Source organism: Nansenia antarctica, assembly GCF_963989245.1.
Source record: "Nansenia antarctica genome assembly, chromosome: 3".
NCBI lineage: Eukaryota > Metazoa > Chordata > Actinopteri > Argentiniformes > Microstomatidae > Nansenia > Nansenia antarctica.
The window spans coordinates 48,731,201-48,753,339 of NC_137688.1; the positions used below are offsets into that span (position 1 = coordinate 48,731,201).

The window sequence follows — 22,139 nt, forward strand, 5'->3', positions numbered from 1 at the left end:
GGGGGGCGGAAAGTGTTCGAGCAGGTACGCGGAAAGCCTGGAGCTGTGTGATGCTATGTGAGAGGTGATATACATATTGTACTATGTATCTACTCAGCCATGTATCTACTAGGTATAAAGTTGTGTGTCGATACACACCGTGTTGCTCACATCTCTCTTTTTGGGCTCTGGTGACATCTCCTGAGGATGAATTTCATTGGCCCCTTGATCTGCCTCCTGACCTCTTGGTACCATCTGGTAGCGTCTCCATGGCGATATCGGCTTCGTCGCTGCTGCCTGGTCACACTCTGAACATTGCCTGGGGGGGGGGGGGAGAGAGAGAGAGAGAGAGAGAGAGAGAGAGAGAGAGAGAGAGAGAGAGAGAGACAGAGAGAAGAGAGAGACAGAGAGAGAGAGAGAGAGAGAGAGTGAGAGAGAGAGAGAGAGAGAGAGAGAGACAGAGAGAGAGAGAGAGAGAGACAGAGAGAGAGAGAGAGACAGAGAGAGAGAGAGACAGAGAGAGAGACAGAGAGACAGAGATAGAGAGAGAGGAGACAGAGAGAGAGACAGAGAGAGAGAGAGAGAGAGAGACAGAGAGAGAGAGAGACAGAGAGAGAGAGAGAGAGACAGTAGAGAGACAGAGAGAGAGAGAGAGAGACAGAGAGAGGAGAGAGAGACAGAGAGAGACAGAGAGAGAGAGAGAGAGAGACAGAGAGAGAGAGAGAGAGAGACAGAGAGAGAGACAGAGAGACAGAGAGAGAGAGAGAGACAGAGAGAGAGACGAGAGAGAGAGAGAGAGACAGGAGAGAGAGAGAGAGAGACAGAGAGAGAGAGAGAGAGAGAGAGAGAGAGAGAGAGAGAGAGTGAGAGAGAGAGAGAGAGAGAGAGAGACAGAGAGAGAGAGAGAGAGAGAGAGACAGAGAGAGAGAGAGAGACAGAGAGAGAGAGAGAGAGAGAGACAGAGAGAGAAGACAGAGAGCGAGCAGAGAGACAGAGAGAGAGACAGAGAGACAGAGAGAGACGAGAGAGACAGAGAGAGAGAGAGAGAGACAGAGAGAGAGAGAGAGACAGAGAGAAGAAGAGAGATAGACAGAGAGAGAAGAGAGACAGAGAGAGGAGACAGAGAGAGGAGAGAGAGACAGAGAGAGAGACAGAGAGAGAGAGAGAGAGAGACAGAGAGAGACAGAGAGAGACAGAGAGAGAGAGAGAGAGAGACAGAGAGAGAGACAGAGAGAGAAGAGAGAGACAGAGAGAGAGACAGAGAGAGAGAGAGAGAGACAGAGAGAGAGAGACAGAGACAGAGAGATGAGCCCCTTCGAGGTTTCAGTTTTACTATCAAGGAAAATCTTCTGTCATACCGTTTCTTATCAAAAATGTTCAACAAGAATCAGATTCTGCTAATAATGTTTTTAATATAAAAACACACAACACTGTGATACTAAGGAGCCTCTGTCTTTGTTTAAGACCGTGACAATAACATGCTGGTGCTTACCTTATCTAGACCTATGGAGAGACTGGTGAGACAGTGTTTATAGCCGTCTCATAAGTAAGATAAAGTGAAGTTGGGACCTTCTGTCTGTTTCTGACGGAGACGCTCAGGCAGCACCTTCCTGCCTCTCTGGATTCCCAGGCATGCAGATCCTTGTAATTAGCTCTGACTTGGCCTCCACACAATTTTATCTTTCAAATGCTTTTCTAATTTTCACCCAGTAAAGCGGAACAGCATCACGCTCTCCTTATTCATGGATTAAAATGAATTACTCCAATCACAGTCTGAGGCTCAGGTTGTGCCACACAAACAAATAAACAAACAAACACACACAGACACGCGCACGGGCACCCGCACGCACCCCCCACACACACACACACACCATTAGAGCCCCCTCTTCATTTATGATAGAAAATAAAAAGGTTAGACTTCTCCATGGAGAATATCCACTATGCAGTTTCTCGCTAAGTGACCAAGATGGAATGCAACTATTGAAACAGAAGCGGAAAAGAGCTCTATCTACCTACAGCAGATAAGGAAATCTAGCACTACTGGGTGGAGTGTGACATTTTCCACCATCTCTGTATCCTTCATCTGATAATCCAACTGCCACTGAGTAGGCTGAAATGTCACCCTTGATAAGTGCATGGGTGTGTGTGTGCGCGTACGTGTGCGGTGCATGCCTGCGTTGAGACAGGATACCACTCAAAGTCATTCTCACCCATTCTCTCCATCTCTTTCTGTCCTCCTCTCACATTTCCCCCTTTTTAGTCTTCCCTGTGTATCGCCTTTCCTCTCATTTGTCATGCCCCTGTCAAGCTCTCTCTCTCTCTCTCTCTCTCTCTGTCTCTCACCAGTAGCTGTTCTTGGTCTTCTTGGGCATGCGTGTGAGTGGCGGCTCCAAGCAGCCCAGGTGGTAGTAGAGCTTGCAGGTGTCACAGAGCAGCAGGAGGTGCTGGTCCTGGTTTTTCTTACAGATCCCACAGCTGTACGTAAAACACACACACACACACACACACACACACACACAAGCACCCGCACACGCACACACACACAAGCACCCGCACACGCACCCGCGCACACACACAACCGGACACGCATCCGCACCCACACCCACACACACACACACACACACACACACACACACACACACACACACACACACACACACACACACAGTTTACTATACACTATACAGAGTGGATGAAAGACTAAATATAAATGAAAGCTGCAAGCAATATTGTTTTAGGCCATAGGGTCCCTCTATTGTGTCCTCTAGCCCTAACTCTCTGATGAATGATGCCTTGGGGGTCACCGTCGATCTAACTTCTCTTCTTGTCCCTAGCCACTTCTTCTGCGGCTGTTTTGTTCACTGTACCTGTAGAGGACTGCTGGGAGGCTGGAGGACTTCCCTGGAGCTCCACCCTCTTTCTTGCTGGGCTTCCTCTCTTTGGGGGCTTTCAGCACGGCTGGAGAGTTGAGTTTCTGTCACGAGGAAGCACAGACGAACGTAACACAAACACTTTCAGAAAGAAGCGGGTGTTCAAACCTGAGTTCAATCTAATCTAAAATGTAAAGTTAAAAAAACAAACAATAATTTCCCCAATGCAGAAGCATGGCATCTATCTATCATTCCAAAACCCTAGAACAACTCCATGCTGATTCGTACAACTTCTTTCCAAGTCGACGTCAGAGAGGAGCTGTGATGGACTGGTGTCCGTGGAGGGAGAGGGAACCTTGTCGTAGGTGGCGGGGGAGAGCAGCGCACCGCGGTAGTCGCTTCTCCTCCCCAGCATCTCGGCTGCATCGCTGCTGTCGTCTGTCCGGGTTAATTAGAAAACTTATCTTGTAGGGACCGACTCTGCCGCAAAACAGACAGGCTTCTCCCTGGGGCGCTTCTAATCTGAGCTCACTCAGTCCACCTACGGGCGCACAGGGGGGGCTTCAGAGAGAGAGAGAGAGAGAGAGAGGCCAGGGCGATGGGGCCTAAGGGGCTGAGAGGCGAAAGGGATGGTGGGGGGGAGGGGGGTTATCTAACTAATTGTGGACCAGAATCCCTCTCACATCAAGGCAGTAAGGAAGTGTCTTCGTCACCACTACTTACGCAGAGCAGGTTCCCGTCGTTTACAGCTTATACATGGCAGGAAGCAGGAAGCAGTATTAAGGTAATGGCTATAAATAAGGAGCGTAAACGGGGAGGCTTTGGGCCATCTGGCGTCTGCCACGTGGGAGCCAGACGGGCCAGACCGAGCCAGCTCGGTGGCCACGGGGGACTCAACAGCGTCCTGGGAAAAGGGAGGATCAGCTGACTACCCACCATGCCTTCCAGGGGGAGAGAGAGAGACTCTGTCAAAGGGATGTTTCAAATCCCTGGAAACCAGAGCTCTGTGTGTGTGCATACTACAGTATTTTAATGTTTATAAGAACCAGTAACTTACTGGTGAAACGCCGCACACGTTTCAAATGACAACCAGAAGAAGTTGTGTTGTACTGTTAGGCCTTCGAATTTCACAATGTATTTCCTTTTTTGTTTGTTTTTTATAAATGTTTCCTCTTCAGAGGGTAGTTGTCTCTCCCTGAGGCGTCCCAAATGAAAACAACTGACTTGGTATGAGGGATGTGTTTCCCGGTTGGGGACATCAATAATTTCTGGTAATGTACAGGCGGAATGACAAATAGGAAATGAAAATGTACCAGATAGATGACACAAAAGCATGCAGTGCCGTGACTGATGTTGCTACTTAAACCTCGCAAGTTTCTAATTACGTGATTTATGGCGGTCATTGCAGATTCACCAGCCGTCTTCCCTCCAGTCCTCCTCCTGCTGCCTTCCCCCTCCACCCTCCTCCACATCACTCCGCCATTTATTTAGCCGTTTATCTGTCCGAACTCATCCCACGCTCTCTCTCTCTCTCTCTCTGGCAACTGTACTTTTTAATCAAGCATCTTATGCATTCAGTTAGCAGCTCACGGAGATGGTGCGTACACATTTAAGTGTGTTTAAGTTCCCCCGGCGCCACGGGGCTAACATCCCCTCACCTCACTACCACACAGAGCAGCCTGGGGCTTCTGGAGTCCCAGGACCCCCCAAACACCGTACGGTACAATGTGATGTAAAACATGAGTTTGATAGATAGGACACAGAGGGGGTGTGTCTCCTGTCCTGACCATGACTGCAGGACTCTGAGAGAAAGGCTACAGGGGTTGAAGGGCTGAAGGGTGGAGGGGAGGAATGACAAGGTGTCAGGGGGGGGGGGGGGGGGTTGGGGGGCTGCCTGGAGTGTCAACGTCTGAGGATCCCCTTTCAGAGGTGCCCGTGGTCCCTCATCACACAACGCCCTGCCCCCTGGTGTGGAGCCCTGTGCACCTCACTGCTCCTGTGCCTGGGTGATTAACATGGTGACAGAGCAGAGACGCTAGGCCACGCCTCCTACGAGACACGTCTCCCTGCTCCGCTAAAAGGCAGAGTGTCAAACAGCCCCTAGCCAGAACGGGAGGTAGGGGGGTGTGAGCGAGACGATGAGACGACTGCCTCTCCTGCTTTAGCAGCCTGTCAGAGAGCCCCAACTCTCCACAGGTCTCTTCACCTCGGCAGCTCTCATTCTCACCTCAACACCTCAACACAGTGGCAAGCACACGGCTCCCCTCCCCTCCCCTCCCCTCCCCTGCCCTGCCTGGGTTATCAACCGAGAGAGGCAGTTTGCGATGGTGGTTTGCGACTGTCAGTGCGTCGTCACACACTTTGGTTAACGACCTCTTAAGCAACTGCTCTAACAAGATATTTCATCTAAATGAGATGAGTGCATGGTTTCCACACTCCCATCAATATGAGACAATTCTGTCCCTCTTTATATTTGGACATGTCAGTTCATATTGACACTTACCATGCTTGGCTTGTATACTGCTTGGAATGTGACCATCTTGGGGAGTCGATTTAATAATTCACAGAGCGAGTGAGTGTGAATAACAGTCACTGGCTGTTGCCAAGACATTCTGCCTCAGAAAACCCTTTTTAAATTCGAAAAAACAGCCTGATATTAAAAAAAAGGAAAAAAAGAAAAAGAGTGCTTTTCTGCAGTCTGCATTTCGCACTCATTAAATGACCCGTCACCCGTTGCGACGCACCTTGGCGATGCGGTTGCCATGGCGAGCTGGAAGCAAGCGGACAGGTTTTACCTTCTGAGTCAGGTCTGGCTTCATGGCAAATGACAGGTCAATCAGTTAGTGCAAATGAAAGGATTTTTTTTTCTTTTTTCCCACAAACAGCAGAACCATTACAGGCTGGTGAATTACCCCCACACACCGGCCCATGTGGGGGTTGCTACTGGCAATCTGGATTCCTCTCAATCACAAATCATTAGCTGGTTCCCCAGGAGAAGGCATCAGGCTAGGTTTTACATCTCCGACTCCTCCTCCGCCAACCCCTTCTACGCACACACAGGTGTAGAGAAACCATAGGAGGAGGAGGAGAAGGACGACGAGGAAGAGGATGAATGGATGAAGGATGTGGGCGAAAGGAGGTAAGGAGGTGTACCTGGCCTAGGATGCGTCCCAGCACGGTCCATATGGCCTGGCCCTCGCTCCGCAGCACTCCGTTGACATTCTGCAGGTCCTCCAGAGACTCACAGAGCTGCAGGGGACACAGCAGGGCAGAGGAGACAACGTGAGGCAAGGACACCAGTGTTCTGTCTGCCTATTAGCACATGCAGAAATATGCATAGACGTGCACACAGACACGTGAGCACACACATACACACACACAGTTTTGATTTCACAAGGCATTGTACTCCCACTTATACACATACTTACTTATTTAAATACACACACCAGCATAAAAAGACAACAACAAAATGGCATCTTCCATTTAGAGAAGTCACTCATAAAACAAGACAGATAAGACCAAGAGCTCTGACACGGACCACAGCGAGAGAGAAACGAGTTCGGGAGGTGAACGTTTATCAACCGGATGAGAAATCAAAACATTTTGGGGGGATGAAACCTCTGCTTTACTTTTAATTTACTTTATCAGGGACACCAGAGAAGGAGGTAAAGGGAAACACTTCCCATAATCTCTCTGAGATGAGCCCCCTCCTCCTCGCCCAACACACAGACCTTGTCAGGGGGGCTTTATAACTGTATCAGTCACAGCGAGACTTCTTCACAACCAAACATTTTTCTTCTCCCCGTCTCTCGCTCTCCCCCAAGGCCGGGGCCGTGGAAAAGCAAGTCGAGCGGCGCAATTAGCAACACACACTCCATTAATAACGCTGAATACGCACGCGGCAGAAGACCGAACGCAACATTAACTCCTCTGACTTTTAGTCCTCTGGTTTATTTCCCTTCTTTCGTTCGGGGGGCTGATGGAGTGATGCAGCCTGGGCCTCGTGAAGGAGGTCACATGTTCCAGGAGAGAGAGAGGGAGAGTGGGATGAAGGAGGCGCTGGGACTGGGAGTGCAAACGAGGCTCTTTAAATATCTTTTTTTCACGGTACATAAGCGAAACAGTGGTTTTACTGTTGTCGTTTTGCATAAGCGGCACCGCTCGTGAGTAATCGTGCAGATTTAAGAACAACAAAGTACAACGCAATCAAGACACTGTAAACTATACATGTTGTTAGGGGTGTGTGCCTACCAGCTGCAAGCTTGGAGTCTGTGCTTTCTGGAGGATTTCTGCTACTACTGTAGTAGTGAGTGGTCAGAGTGGTCAGTTGTGAAAAGTTCTGCATGTTGCGTACGACCCAAAGGACGAAGTGCGCAAGTTAATAATAATAATAATAATAATAATATCTTAGATTTATATAGTGCCTTTCTCAAACCCAAGGACGCTTAACAGATTTCATAGACGGACAGTCAGACAGACGGAACAGAAAAACTAAGCAAAGAAACAAAGACAACGAGAGTGACAAAACTAGACTAGGGGCCAAATGCCTTGGAGAACAGGTGGGTTTTGAGGGCTGATTTAAAAGTGTCCAGGGTAGGGGCATTGCGTCTTGTCACTCAACAGACGAGGGCCCCTTGTGATTGAACCTTTACGTATGGGGGCAAAGATAACTTTGTGCAGATACCTCAGTGCATACCTCAGCGGATACCCCCGCACCACGCACCTTGTTGTACTCCACATGCAGCTTCTCCTGCTCGCTCTCCAGCTTGTCTTTGAGGTTCTTCTGCTCCGAGATATTGTCCTGGATCTGGATCATCCGCATGTTCCGCTCTGAATATCAATGGGGGGAAGGGGAGAAACAAAAATCAATATCCACGATCGCAATCTATGTACAGGAAAAGACCCTATGAGAGCGAGAGTGTGTACTGATGGGGAGATAGACGGGAGAGAGAGACGACTCTTCTGCTGCAGGCTAATGGAGTGTGTTCTCAAGGTTACCGCCATGGCGGTCTCCTCACATCTGGCATCATCATCATTCATTCTGGAGGAGAAAAGGTCTTTATGCAAGGCTACATGCTGAGTGCCTACATACGTCTGCCTGTGGTGCACACTCTCCACCTGTCTGCTGGTACAGGAGTTACAGGGGAGGGATACGTGTTCGGATGCGGAAAGGAAACAAAGGAACTAGGTACAGGTAATAGCAGAAGTCCGTTATGCAGAGTCTTCCCCCTTATCGTACTTCAGTAACAACCCAAGACATCATTTCAGAAGTACAGAACAGTGTCATGTTTGGGCTGTTCTAATACATACTAGTTCAGTCAGGTAGGTACTATTTTCCCTTACCCAGGTAGTAGTTGACAAAGTCTGCGGTGAGGGCGGGCTGCTTGTGTTTCCTGCGTCCGTCCACGCTGGCGGTGATGTCGGAGGTGTCCACGGGGAAGATGTCCGTGCTGATGCCCATCAGCTCGGCTTTCCTCATCAGCTTCCTGATGGCCGAGGCGCTGGAGGTCAGAGGGCGTGGCAGCTTCTCGCGGGGGACCCACGCCTGCGGCCGTGTGTTGCGGGACAGCTCCGCCTTGGCCCGGTACTGCTGTAGACGGGTGGTGATGCGGGCCTGCCGGGTTCAAAACACACACGCACACACAGAGACACACACAGACACAGACACACACAGACACACAGATAGACACACACACACACACACACACACACACACACACACACACAGAGACACAGACACAGACACAGACAGACACACACACACACACACAATTCAAAAACAAACTAATAGTCGGCCACATGCAGGGAGACAGAAGTTCAAAGCTTTGATTGGAAATTGTGTGACAGAAATCTGAAATTGCTACTCTTAAACATTTTTTTTAAATCATATTTATCTGCTAAAAAATTAAATAAAATAAAATAACTAATAGAAAGGGTATAGAAAATGTTTGACATAAACACTAACTAGCCTGAGCTCTTCCTACAAGGACAGAGGGTTTGGTATCTGTAGGACCATGTGACCTCTCACCTGGGCCTCAGGAGCCAGCTGCTTCTCCCTCTCCTGCAGGGACACCTTGCAGTACGACTGCAGGGCCAGGTAGTTTTTCCTCTTCCACTTCCGGTCAAAGCGGTCCGCGTGCTGCTTGCAGTAGGCAAAGAACGGGTCTGCTATGTCCTGAGAAAAACACACAGACACATCTGTCCTGAAAGATTACGATTATAGCCTTCCTAACACTAATTCAAATGACAGAGGAGAACCAAACTGAACAGAGCTGGTTACACATTCACCGTGGTTTTTGAATCAGTGCTTTAATTAAGCCCGACTTAACTTTCTGTTAAGTGTTTCAGGCGGTTGGCAGCTGCACGTCAGACAGAGCATGTGAGCGCGAGTTGAGCGGTCGGAGAAAAACACTCCTCGCTCACAAGGATTTGTTTGATGGAAAATGCTCAAGACTCGATCCTATGGATTTGATGTTTTACTATGTAATTTTACCTTTTAAACGAGAGCAATCTTTTCGTGAACATGTCACTAATATGTAGCGAGTGAAGGAAAAATGGGACGACATTAAATGGAGCGCAAGGAAAAGCCCAAGCTCCTGATTTTTAAAAATGCGCCCCGCTCACATGCCCTGTTGCACATCATGTTCTTCCATCAAAAATAATAGTAATGGTTAAGTTGTTATTCAAAGATAAAAGAACATCTGCCAAGAAAATAAAAATGTAATTCTTTGTTCTCCCAGAGTAAAAATAGGTGCTCAACCCACTGCTGAACAAACACATTAAGGATGATGTCGTGTCTGAACGCTTAATAACTGAAAACTCCATTAACAGAGAGAGTGAAAAAAGAGACACCATTGAGGTGCATAAAAATAATCATGGCTACAGAGGGTTTTTGTTCTCTCTAATGGTCCTCCAGGAGGCAAATAAGGTACCGTATTACAGAGCAATGTGAGTCTCTTATTGCTAGCCCACAACGACAAAGCTCATCTTCAAGGCTTCAACAGTAGCTAGGAGGAACCTTCTAGATTACCTCCCCTCTGTCACAGTACCAATATATATATATATATATATATATATATATATATATATATATACGGTATATATATATATATATATTAAAAATCTCCCTGCCCCTGGCTCCCCCAGAATCGTTTAGGCTTAAGGTGTTTCTGCGGATGCTATCAGCACCCTCGCTTGTTGATAGGGGCCCTTTGCACAGCTGACTGGATTAAGTGGATTGCGGTGAGAAGGCACTTTCTGGGCCAGTTTATCGGTGCAGACGATATCGCCTTTATGCCGCAGAAATAAGTGACGCGAGGCGCATACATGAGCTCTGCGACAGACGGGCTATGAATACCCATAAACAGGATGACGCTGCTGGTTAAAGGAGCCACACCCACTTTAAGAGAGCGTTTATAGCCCACTTTCCTGAGACTACGATTTGTAAACTAAATGAAAAATCTTGACTGTCTATTGACGAACCAATGCCAGTCAATCAAGTTAAACGATTGATTCAATTGATTCATGAAGTGTTTCTCAACAGCAGGGTTCTCCCCAAAGACTAAGAGGCCCACCTTGTCGACCGTGGCTTCTCCACTATGTGAACGTTTCAGAGCAAATGAAACTGAAAATTCAGTGACGATAGAGGAACTATCTTTGATCGCCAATGACATTGTTGTGAATGTTATGTTTCTCAGTTAATTCTGCATTTTAGCTGTATTTTTTATGCATTTTAACATCAACAAACGTTTTGATAATGCAATCCTTTGACAGTGCCACCTTGGGGAGAACCCTGAACAGAACAGGAAGAGGACTCCGATGGATATCCTACACAGACTGGTTGTGGTACAGTATAAGACTTACTGTCATATGAGTGTGTATCATGAAGCACTCTGGCTAATAACGCTGTTTAGATCTACACCTCCCACTAGTAACCCTCTCTGCTACCTCTAGTCCAGTCATATTGTTCACTGACATGGTGCAACGGACCACTTTACCCTGATGATGAACGACTTCTTCTTCCTGCTTTATCTCAAGCCCAGCTCAGTGCTCAGTCAAGATTGGCTGGGGGGAGGGGGGAGGTCTCATCTGGAGAGGACAGTGCTACTTCTACCTACAGGGGTAACTACAGGGTAACGTCTCTTCATCTGAGGGATGGCATTCACCCCAGTGTAAGCTTACCTCCTACTCTACTATGTTATTTAAACCCAATGCCATAGTATAGTGAAAACAGCATTTCACCACATCATGAATGTGTCCTATGTCCTATGTATACTAACAGCCCATGCCTGCAAACGTCCAAAACACAATAACAACCCTGCACCGTGTGTTGGTGAAAGAGAGGGATCCAAACATCTGATTCATCAACTTCTTCCCTCACCTCCTCCGCTGCGGCCTCGGAGAGAAGCCCCTCCCGCTGGGCACATGTGACGTGGAAGTAGGAGCGACACATGCCTGCGTCACAGCTGATGCAGACACCTGTCCGGGCGAAGCGGGCGTCCTCGCAAAAACTGCACTCCTGAACGGGAGGAAGAAAAGAAATACAAAGACACGGAGAATAAAACCGAGCATTATTAGACGCTGTATTCAAAAGTTCTCAAAGGGGGGGAAAAGATGACCACTTAGAAAACTTGAAAATGGGCAAATTATTCACTTTCAAAATTAAAATAATAATAATAATAGTCTTACAAATCGTACTTTAGGAGCAATTTCTTTAGAGGACTAAAATAATTGCAGGAACCTTTTCAAGTGCTTCTTTAAAAGTCATCCACATTAATGGGCTTTGTGCCCCTCAAAAGGTTCCAGCTAGAATACAGAGCTCCACTGATGGATCACTTTGTTTAGTTGGATGTAAAGTATTGGATGGTAACCAGACAGGAGTAACTTTATCACCGTCTTTATATGCTGCTTATAAAGCAAACAGATTCATCAACGGACACCGGGACGCATTACCTGTGCCCGAGTCTAAAGCTGTGTCTTGAGCTGTGACTAAGCAAATCTGAAGTAGTTCGACAATAAGTACGTAAGTGATGAAGTTAACAGTTAACTTATTTTTTCCGTTTACAGGAATAAGCTTGAAATAAGTGATATGAGTCATGTAGAATACTGGTTTATTCTGGACAAACCAACGCAGTGCTATAATGCGACATTGATTCAATGTACATACAGTATGCAACATCGTAAACAGAAACAGACATCCATCATGATTACGCTTTGAAACCTAAAAATATGGTACTTGCCTTGGCACCATACTTTGAGTAATTCATCTCTGTGAGAGTCACAGGGCGCAGTTTATCAATGTCCCCAAACGCCACTCCAGGGACGTACAGTGCACACACCACGTGGACCCATCTAGGAATGCATAGACAAAAACAACAGCACATAAACAAACAAACAAACGGCCAATTGAAATATGCAAGTTGCAAAAGATGAGTATACATACATTACATACACACAGTACACACATTTGTAAAAGATTGGTGTATTCTGTATTTAGAAATAGCCTTCATGCAAAAAGCTTCCTTGAGTGTCACAATTAAGACCAATTCATAAGTAAAGAGGAACGAAAAAAATAGTTTTAAAGAAAAATAGCCTTCAAGCAAAGAGCTTCCTTGAGTGTCACAATTAAGACCAATTCATAAGTAATGAATGAGGTACACAAAAAACAAAAGTTTTAAAGAGAAAACTCAATACAATAGGTACTGGATGTGCACAATAACAACTCTTGAGATGAACAAGCAGTGAGTTACTTAAACAACACTTCTAAAAGGGCAAACCTTCAGTAGTCCATTTCAGCAGCCCCCACACTCACTGGCTACAGTTGTGCTGTGACTGTGACACAATTTCAAATGCGGACTTTAGGGAAGAGAATCCGAAGTCCAATATAAAGATATCCATCTCTAGCAAGCAAGCGCTCCACAGTTTAATTTGCTGTGTTTTTCATGCTCTAGTGAAGTAGTAAATTCGGGTGCAGGCTGGCTGAGGAGCACTATCAGCGATAACGTGGCTGGAGCCTACACGCTTCACATAACACACTATTTTCTGTCCCTCTCTTTTTTCTTCCCCTATCTTTCTCTCTCACTCACTCTCTTGCTTTATTTCTTCTCCTCCCCCCTCCCTCCCTTTCTCACTCTCTCTCCTTCCCTCCCTCCCCCTCTCCCTCTCCCTCTCTCTCTCTCTCTCTCTCTCTCTCTTCTACCCCTCTCTCTCCAACTTATATTTTCCTCGATGCTGAATGTATGCACAATTTAAATGGAGATAGAAGTTGTCTAGTTGCCTACAGCACTTGACCAATGAGGGTCAATTAGGCCTATTGTGGTGTGTTTGTGGGCATTAAACATCAACATTAAAAGTGCGCTAAGCCAATGTGGGGGGAAAGGCCCACCTCCCGGCGTCTGTCTCTTTGAAGATCCCGTCCTGATTGGGGCACAGCTCGCAGCTGGGCGTGACACCGTTCTTGCATGCGTCGCAGAACCAAGGTTCTGTAGAGTTCTCTGAGGCAGAGCTCATGATTGAGTCACTCTCACCGTCGACGCCATAGCAACCTGGAACACATACACAGAGATTGTCATTGTTAGTGGTATCAGGTTTAAATCTAATTCATTACACGCTTCATCTGAATATCAATGGGACGTTTTGCAGGATTCATTATATTGTCTCTCAAAGGTGCAATGTGTTTGATGTATTTCTTGCTTGTTCTTTTCTTGTTGGTCTTCCACCGCCGAGGACCACATTGGAAATGTGACAGTTTTTTTCTTCTTCAATTTGATCAATCTATCAATGGCAGTGATCTCTACCTGGGACCGGGAAGGTCAGAGAGCAGTTAGTACCCTCGCAAGCACACTCCATGGTGCTCATCTGCTCACTTGGTAGGAAACTTTCAGAGGCTTTCAATCGTCTTTGAAGCCAGTACCACTCCAGCACCGCTAATGGGAACATTTGATCATAGTATTGAGGCCTAAGACGAGGGGAGAGGAGAAGGCCACAAGCAAGCATGTTAATGTTGTCTTCTTAATTTTCCAGGGTTGCCAAAACAATTACCTTGTTGATGCGGTTTCTATTGCGGCTATTACACTGAGCAGACGTGCTCGATGGTACCAATGAGGGCAGCAATCAGCCCTCTGCCTCCATTGGAGAGATAAGACCACTAAGTCATAAATTCAGCCAACCAGCCTCCAGGCTTCCTCGGCAATGGGAGAGACTTGCAAATCAAACGCTACAATGTTCTGCATGCTTGTCACCCCGTGGACCGCACTGGGGAGTCGACGCACCGAGAGCAAACATTGAGCAGCAGACAGCAATGTTTATTCAGTTGTATATTCTTTCAGAGTGTGTGTGTGTGTGTGCGTGTGTGAGTGTGTCCCCTCTATAGGTTGTTTCTGATGGGGGTGGCATTTGCTCTGCATCACGGTGAGTGACTGACTCAATGTTGAACCTGAGGGCCCCCCTGTCCCTGCTGTCCTGCAGGATTTTATAGGTCCTTCTGACGACCTTTCGAGAGCATTTTAATGTCAGGATAACATCAGGGAAGCAATTATGACACAACCGGACCTCCAAGTGAGCCTCTCTGCTTCATTCGCAATTCCAATGTTGTCAATAAACTACCAAACAAGTGTCCTTCTCTCCATCTCCCCCCACAATCATGTGACGAGGGCAGACGTCCTAGGTGCTCCGAGATATAACCCAGCTGGACGTTTATTTTCTTAAAGAAAGGTATTACTGAAATACTGCTGGCAACAGTTGGGCGCTTAATTCTGATTGGGCTTTGAACCATGGAACTGGGGCTCTGAACCATCACCACGCTGGTTTAACCGACTTACGGATGAACCGTCGAGCAAATCTCCGATGTTCCTTTTGAACCGAGATACAAAGCTGGAACCGCTAAGCCATGGGGTGCTGGCTAATATGAGCTAAGCCGACAAAAAGTGATGACTACGGGATAGCTTCATAATCCCCGAAGTGAAGATTATCCATGTCAGAAATGACGAGCGTGGCAGTTAAAGAGAGGCGGTGGGGCCTAGTGTTGACTAAATCAACAGAAGTATCAAGATGTAACAGTGAAAGGTGTGGCTGGAGAGTGCTAGGAGGTTGCTACAGTAGCACATTAAGTGTGAACACGTGAAGGAGTGAGTACATGATATGTCTCTGGATGTAACAATAAGGGTGATGGGGGACGGGTGTTTGTTCACAGGATCAAAGGAGACATTATGGGCACCTCATATTGGTGAGAGAGCAATCTGTTATTCTGACAGTGCATTGATGCTTTCCATTTTCATGTTGGCTGCGATATCACTCTAATAATCTTTCTACAGTTACAAACATACACCAACAGAACAGACTGCCCATCTCTCCCTCTCTGAGTGTGATGTAGAGTGCCAACACCATTAGGGGTACATTTAGTTCATTATCATCTATGGTGCTGCAGTGTTACCTATTCCATTATAACATCCCATTTAGATGGAATGCACTCAATCAGTATGCCTCATTTCTATACAGTAGCATCTCCAAATAGGCCTACTTCAGCAGTGCTCCCTCATTGCACTTTAACTTTAAGTGAACACATTTTTACCAACACAATAACCCCCCCCCCCCCAAAAAAAGGGAAGAATGTTTAAAACATATTAAATATATAAATTATTATAAGATTACACCCTTAGTGTATATATCACAGTTTACTTTGTAGAAACTTTACTTCAGTGAAATGACATGAATCGATTAATCTTACTCAGCGGCTGTCAAAATATTTCTTCACTCAAAAAGACATTCAGCATCCATCCAGCTTGTTCAAGATGGCTGCTCTTAGATTAGTTCAACTACATTTGGTAACACTTTTCATTCCAAAATTAAGTAGACCTATTCAAAAGCACTCATACAAGCAAAGTCAGCGTGCCCAAACGTCATAACAGAGAAACACAACAGAACCAACTCATAGGCTGAGATCTCCCTGAATAAGGCCAATTAGACGTGATGGAATTTGTGTTTTTTCATGACATATGTGTTTGTGTGCGTTGGTTGGGGAGGGAAGATAAAACTGCCAGCTGCTTTCCTTTAAATCAGCGGCACTGAATTAAAACGGCATAATAAGATGAAGAGCAATCCCTGGCATGCCAGCGCTCTCCTCCGTCTCTAAAAACAATGCAATCATTCCCATGGCCAGCAATCCATGGAATAAATCATTTCCTCGTTATGAATAGAGAAAAAAGCACAAGCTTGTATTACTGCTTGATAGTGTTTTGCATTTTGCATTTCAATTAGATTTTTTTTAATTATTTTTTTTAAACCTGTTTAGAAAGGAACAAAGAGAAAGAGAAAGAGAGAAGTGTTTCAATAATATGTATCATTTAATGCTCTCGTCTGACAAAAGCTTGATAATGGATTAGTACACCATTACTAAAAAGCATTTAAACTGTCAATAAAAAGCTTACAATGCTGGTTGGACCGGAGCTTGTATGTCACTGTACATGACAATAACAGATAGGCCTATATAAGACACACTTCTATACTCTAAGGGGCTTCAGGACCTGCCCTTGTGGCATTAAGGGTCCTACTGTAGATGAAACAGCATGAGGGAAAACATGGTTTTAAGCCTCTAGCTAGTCACTTAACCCATACTAATGCCATAATTACCCCGCTTGTCTAACTGGATAATATATAGGATGTACAGAGGGCTGCATGCACTGCCATGGATGAGGGCATCTGCTAAGCAGTTTAAAAACCTAATCTAAAACTCTGCCGTGCAACGGTACCACTTAACCCCGCCTAGGAGGGCTGTGTCGGAGGGAAACTACAAGAACAGGTATTCTAATGACTCTGCCCAAATCACTCGGCACTTAGCGTCGGCTCCTCATATTTCTACAGCAGACCAACCTGTGAAACATTCTCCTACACTGTGAAGTAGACCTACAGCGAGTGGGGATAGACATAAAACAAAACAAAAACACCATTTACATTACATTTGGGCATTTAGCAGACGCCTTATTCCAAAGCGACTTACTTATCAATAGGGCTGGGTTCAAAAAAATCGATTTCCCGATTCTGAATCGATCTTCATTGAATGAGCGATTATCGATTCATAAATCCCGAGATCGATCTTTCATGTTTTTTTATTTTATTTTATTTGTATTTATTTTTTTGCTTGCAGCTTCAACCCGCAACGAGATCTCGTGGCCAGATCTCGCGCTACAAGAATGTATCATATCTCACGCAACGACCAGGCTTAAAGGCAGATGTCTGGGTGCATTTTGGATGTAAAAATTATGACGATAGAGATGAGCAGGACAAAAGCAAAGCCATATGCAAGCTGTGCGCAGTGGAGGTTAAATTTAGTGGAAACACCACAAATCTACGGAACCACTTATTGAGGCATCACCCTGACGTGAAACATGGAAAAGCGGATCCGAAACAAGCCTCGCTGATAAAGACGTTTGGTTGCAAATTACAATCACATTCTCCGCGTGCCCAACAAATTACTACAGCGTCGTCAGTGTCGTCAGTGTACTAGAACCACGCTACGTGTTACCGACACGCAAACAGTTGAGTGAAGTGATAGTCCCAGACATGTCCGCGCAGGTGAAACGTGACATCGCAACTTCACTCCAGCCAGCAGAGAGAGTTGCCATAACGTGTGACAGCTGGACATCCAGAGCAATGGACCATTATAGCATTAGTTCTGAGAATCTCTTCATATTCAAGGAAAATTGATATTGTAACTAAATCGAATCGGAATCGGAATCGAATCGAATCGAATCGAATCGTGAATCGAATCGAATCGGGAGCTGTGAATCGGAATCTAATCGTTTTGGGAAATCAGTGGCGATACCCAGCCTACTTATCAATACATTTGACTAAGCAAGTGAACCATCAATCCACCAGTCGTAGCAGGAAGAGTGATCTAGCTCAGGCCCGGGGCCATTGGCAGTCTCAGTGATAGATAGGTGTGTGTCTGTAGCCAATTGGGAGCAGAAGTGGACAACATGACGTACTGGCAAAGTCCGGCTTAGTCTTCCCTATCCTAGCGCAAATGTAGTCGTCGTAAATAAACGGTGCAATGTGTAGGTCTGGCGCGTCGCATTAGGCTAGCCACCTCCTCTGAGCCATACGTTAAAAAAACAACCCTATCTGGTTTACAGCAGAAGGACCTAAGGGCACGGCCACAGGGACAGGCTTGTGTCATCTGCTGGGAAGGCTTTCATCCCTTATTCAATGACACACACCAGACCTAAACCGTCACAACCACACACATAATAAGCATCTTGCCTCTCTGCCTGGTCACATCACAGCTAGGGATAAGACTCTGATAGATGTTGAACTCTTAGACAGCTACCTCCCCCAGGCAATCAGGCTCATGAACAAGCCTACAGTACTGTAGAAAATTGTCTATCATCCACAAGCACATCACATGCATACGGACTACCTAAACCTTAAGCTCACAGCCACTTTACTACTGTCACTTATGTCCTGTACTATTGACACTTTTTAATTGAATTATGCCTATTGCCTTATTGTCTTGTGCTGCAATGTCAGGAACCGAAGCCTAAGAATTTTACTCTCTTACAGTTTTGTAATGTGACGTGACAATAAACTTGAAACTTGAATCGATGTTCAGTCCACTCCCCCTCACCACTGTACTGTACACAGCTCCAGAAAAGTTTGGTGGAATTTCAATGGGGTTAAAAAATAAAAAGAAAGAAAAGAAAATCATCACACACTTAGTTGGGGATTATTAAATCTGAACTTTTGGAAACCTATTCTTACTGAAAATGCATTTTAATCAAATAAGCCTGAACAAATAATTAACTTTACGGTCCAGAACTCGTTAGAGGCTCGTCAAAATCGATACCACCATTGTTTAATTGGTGGTAGAATGAGAACAGGACTATTATTGACCATGTGATGTTTTTTAATAGGGTGCGGGTTTAATAGCCGCGCGCCTGCGAATGACAGCAGAACCCATTATCACTGCAACAGTAAAATGAGAGCGAGAAAAAGTCATTCTCAACTGGAGGAAAAGAAAGAAAAAACAACAAATAATTGAATCTAAAAAAACAACTAAAAAGCGCTGTAATTAGACAAACACATAAAGCAGTCTGAGCTCCTTTAATGGGCGTAGTAGTTAATGATGTCCGTGCTGCTAGGATGGGGCCGAGGAAGCCACTGCTAATCAAAAGCAGCCAGTTTGCAGGGTCCAAAGCTCTGATTGAGGCTCATGGAGGGGGGGTTGACTGGCTCTCTGGGCCTCCGTGCACACCGAGGCTTTTGATCTCCCAAGACTGGACTTCCCGTTCCCTCCTTTCATCTATCGTTTCCTCTCGTCCGAGGAGGAGAACAGCTCTCTACACGGTCTGAAGTGTTCGGGACAACAAAGAGCGATGCTCGAGTTGAACAGCGGCAGCGGCACGCGAGACGGACTCACACGAGCAGCAGATAATGACGCCTCATCTCTACCTGACTGTCCTCTCTCATTCCCTCCCCCCCTCCCTCCCTCCCTCTCTCTCTCTACTGTATGTCTCTTCCTTGTTCTCTCTCCCCACCACCGCTCTCTCTTTATCTTAAAACGGAATGACCATTTTGGGAAAGTGACATCATGAAAGGCACTATGTGTTCCACCCCAGAAGACTAGTCTCTCTACACCTATGAGACAGGTTATGCACTGATGCGCCCGTGTGGGTCACCTTTCCGAGCGAGTGCGCAGGGTTTAGGGTGAGCATTTGTGACACAAGAGGCAGCCGCGTGGGCTGCCCTCCTCCTGCCCCAATCAACCCCCCAACTCCCTCAGGACCGGTGGCACAGCTGGCACACATGGGTGGCAGGCGGCTAGCGAGGGAGGGCCTTTGCAGATGAAACAGCTGTCCAATCAGTTGGGGGCAGCACTCCTGGGGGGGGGTGGGGGGGGGGAACGTGAGGTGGAGTCTACGACGCTTCCATGCGGCAAATGAAGGAGATAGTTACTCGTCACTCCCCTCGCGCTTCTCCTCCCACTCTCTCTTTCAACCCCTACCATACTCTTGTGCTTCATTACGCTCGTGTGTCCTTCTCCGCCCCGTCCTCTCGCTCTTCAAACAAACACGCATCCTTGATTCCTCCCTCTTTCACAGCAGTATGAACCGCACAAAACCATTTGTAATACAGTAACAAGCCTTCTGCCTACACAAGTACCATTTCAATCCAATTCATTTCCTATTACTGTGGTAAATGGTAAATGAAACACATTCTTTCCCAACTGTAATTGACCAAGACAGACACAAATGGACAGAAAATGCATGTACATGTACAGTACGAAGGACGGCCTTTTGGTTTTATAGTCTGAGTGAGCACAACCTGTTCTAGCCCACATGCAGTGAAGTACAGCAGATGGCATATTTATGAGCTGGTTAAGGAAACCTTAAGGACATCAATAGGCACTAAAAACACTGTAAATGGCTTAAAGCCTTGAGTTATATTATCACCATAAAAAGCAAAGCAATTACAGTTGGTATAACAGACCTATAGAGGAGCCGTGAGGTTTTAAATTGCCTAAAATACGGTCTACATTCTACTGTACCTCATCAGAAGAGAAAACAACATTGCCGTCTTCAGACAGAGGACAGATAAGAAGACGCCCACAAGTGGTCCTTGTGCCGGCGCTGGGGTCTTTCAAGGCCCATACTGCAGCCGCCCCAACCTTCCCCCTGCCTCCCCTCAGGGAGATTAACCATGATGTCTCAGAGGAACCTCATATCAACAGAGGGAGGGAGACAACCAGATAAATGGAGAGCCCTGCTCCGAGTATTCATGATTTTTTTCCTGAGATCATCTGTCGCTGCGTTGCTCTGAGGACTTTTGAAACAGTACTTGGCACATCAAAGGCCCGGGCTATTTCAAGGACACCCCCCTGATTCAGTGAGGCCAATGGCTGTGGCATAGTAGCTTGTTTCTGAGAGGCTGACACTATTTGCGACTGGGGCTCTTCAGATCTCACCTATCCAGTCTGACTCATACGCTGCATGCAGAACCCCTGCCATGCCTCTGAACCGAGGACAAATATCCTCAAGGTTACAGAGCCCTCTCATCGTGTCTAGACTAAAGGACAAAACTGGGAGTTGGTCTGTTATCATAGTTTGTGGCTCACATTCATCTCAGGAACCAGCTTCAAGGTCTCAGGCTAAATGCCTTGTTAAAGTACCTGAGAGACATTCTCTTCATCACTGCATTTAGAGGTTAAACTATTTAATTACTTCTTTTCTTTTGCGGTAGAAACCCCACCAAGGTTTTTCTGGGGTGCTTTAAATCAGTAAAACATCAGCAAATAAATAAATAAATAAATAAATAAATAAGAGTAATTGAAAATTAGCCGTGTCACATTGATCCAGCCTACATGGGTAGTGCTAACTATGCCTGTCCAGGAGAGAAGGACGACTTGAAAATCAATTGATTTCGTTTCCAACCAATCAGACACACCACAGGCTTATAATGCTAGATGAGGAGCGTTACCTTCCCTTCCCAGGTTATTCCCTGCTTCCAGAACGATGATAATGCATCAGTGCAATCAAACAACACACACAACAATCGTGTACCAGTTCACACAAAATGGGGTTCAACCCCTTTAACCGGTACACCATGACAAGAATTTATTTTTAAATGTTCGGACCCACATTTGAATAGTGCTACCACGGTAGTCGCAGCTCTGCTGAATGGCTGTGTTGGGTACTTACCTTCATGCACCGTCACCCCACAGTTGTCACACTGGATGATCTCATCCGCGTCCTCGCTGTTGTCTCCCAGACACACACAGCAGATTAGGATGTGGTCCATCCTCTGGGAGCTCCACATCTGGGCTCTGTCCAACAGCAGGGAATCCTGGGGAATCAGGGAGAGAGGGAGAGAGAGAGAGAGAAAGCTGTAGTAAAGCTTCTCACCATCCCTCGGTCTCACGGATCCAGTTATCGACAGTTAGCAAATCCCATACACAATGATGAACACCAAGCTTAGCTAAGTCGATTAGCCTAAATCAATCTCTGTGGTTCCCTCTGATACTATCATCTTCTCATTGGATTATATGATAACTAATGTGACCCGTAACTGAGTGTGGGTTATAAAACTGTAAAACGGAAATCAGGCCTCGGTCACCATCTAAGCCCAGAGAAATGCAGAGCTAAACTTTTACCCCCAAAAACTTCACAAACAACTTCCAGCCAGTGCATAATGTACCGAATGATAAGGCTGGTCGGGCATTAACATCAAGGTCATGGTCACATACAGTGCCGTGGATGAGAAAGATGCGAGACTTGTATTTACTTTGTGCTCAGAGTGAGT

At 46.2% G+C, this 22,139-nt stretch overlaps 1 protein-coding gene across 1 annotated transcript in view; it reads right to left on the reverse strand.

Annotated features, from left to right (window-relative positions):
• Positions 1-22,139, reverse strand: part of LOC308152168 (PHD finger protein 14-like) — a 55,884-nt gene that overhangs the window by 28,366 nt on the left and 5,379 nt on the right. Inside the window, 14 exon segments of the mRNA XM_080525089.1 lie at positions 139-188; positions 191-220; positions 223-276; positions 279-298; positions 2,323-2,454; positions 2,847-2,953; positions 6,003-6,098; positions 7,573-7,679; positions 8,193-8,463; positions 8,878-9,024; positions 11,230-11,367; positions 12,089-12,200; positions 13,234-13,393; positions 21,539-21,683. Of these exon segments, the coding sequence (XP_080381215.1) occupies positions 139-188; positions 191-220; positions 223-276; positions 279-298; positions 2,323-2,454; positions 2,847-2,953; positions 6,003-6,098; positions 7,573-7,679; positions 8,193-8,463; positions 8,878-9,024; positions 11,230-11,367; positions 12,089-12,200; positions 13,234-13,393; positions 21,539-21,683 (1,569 nt within the window).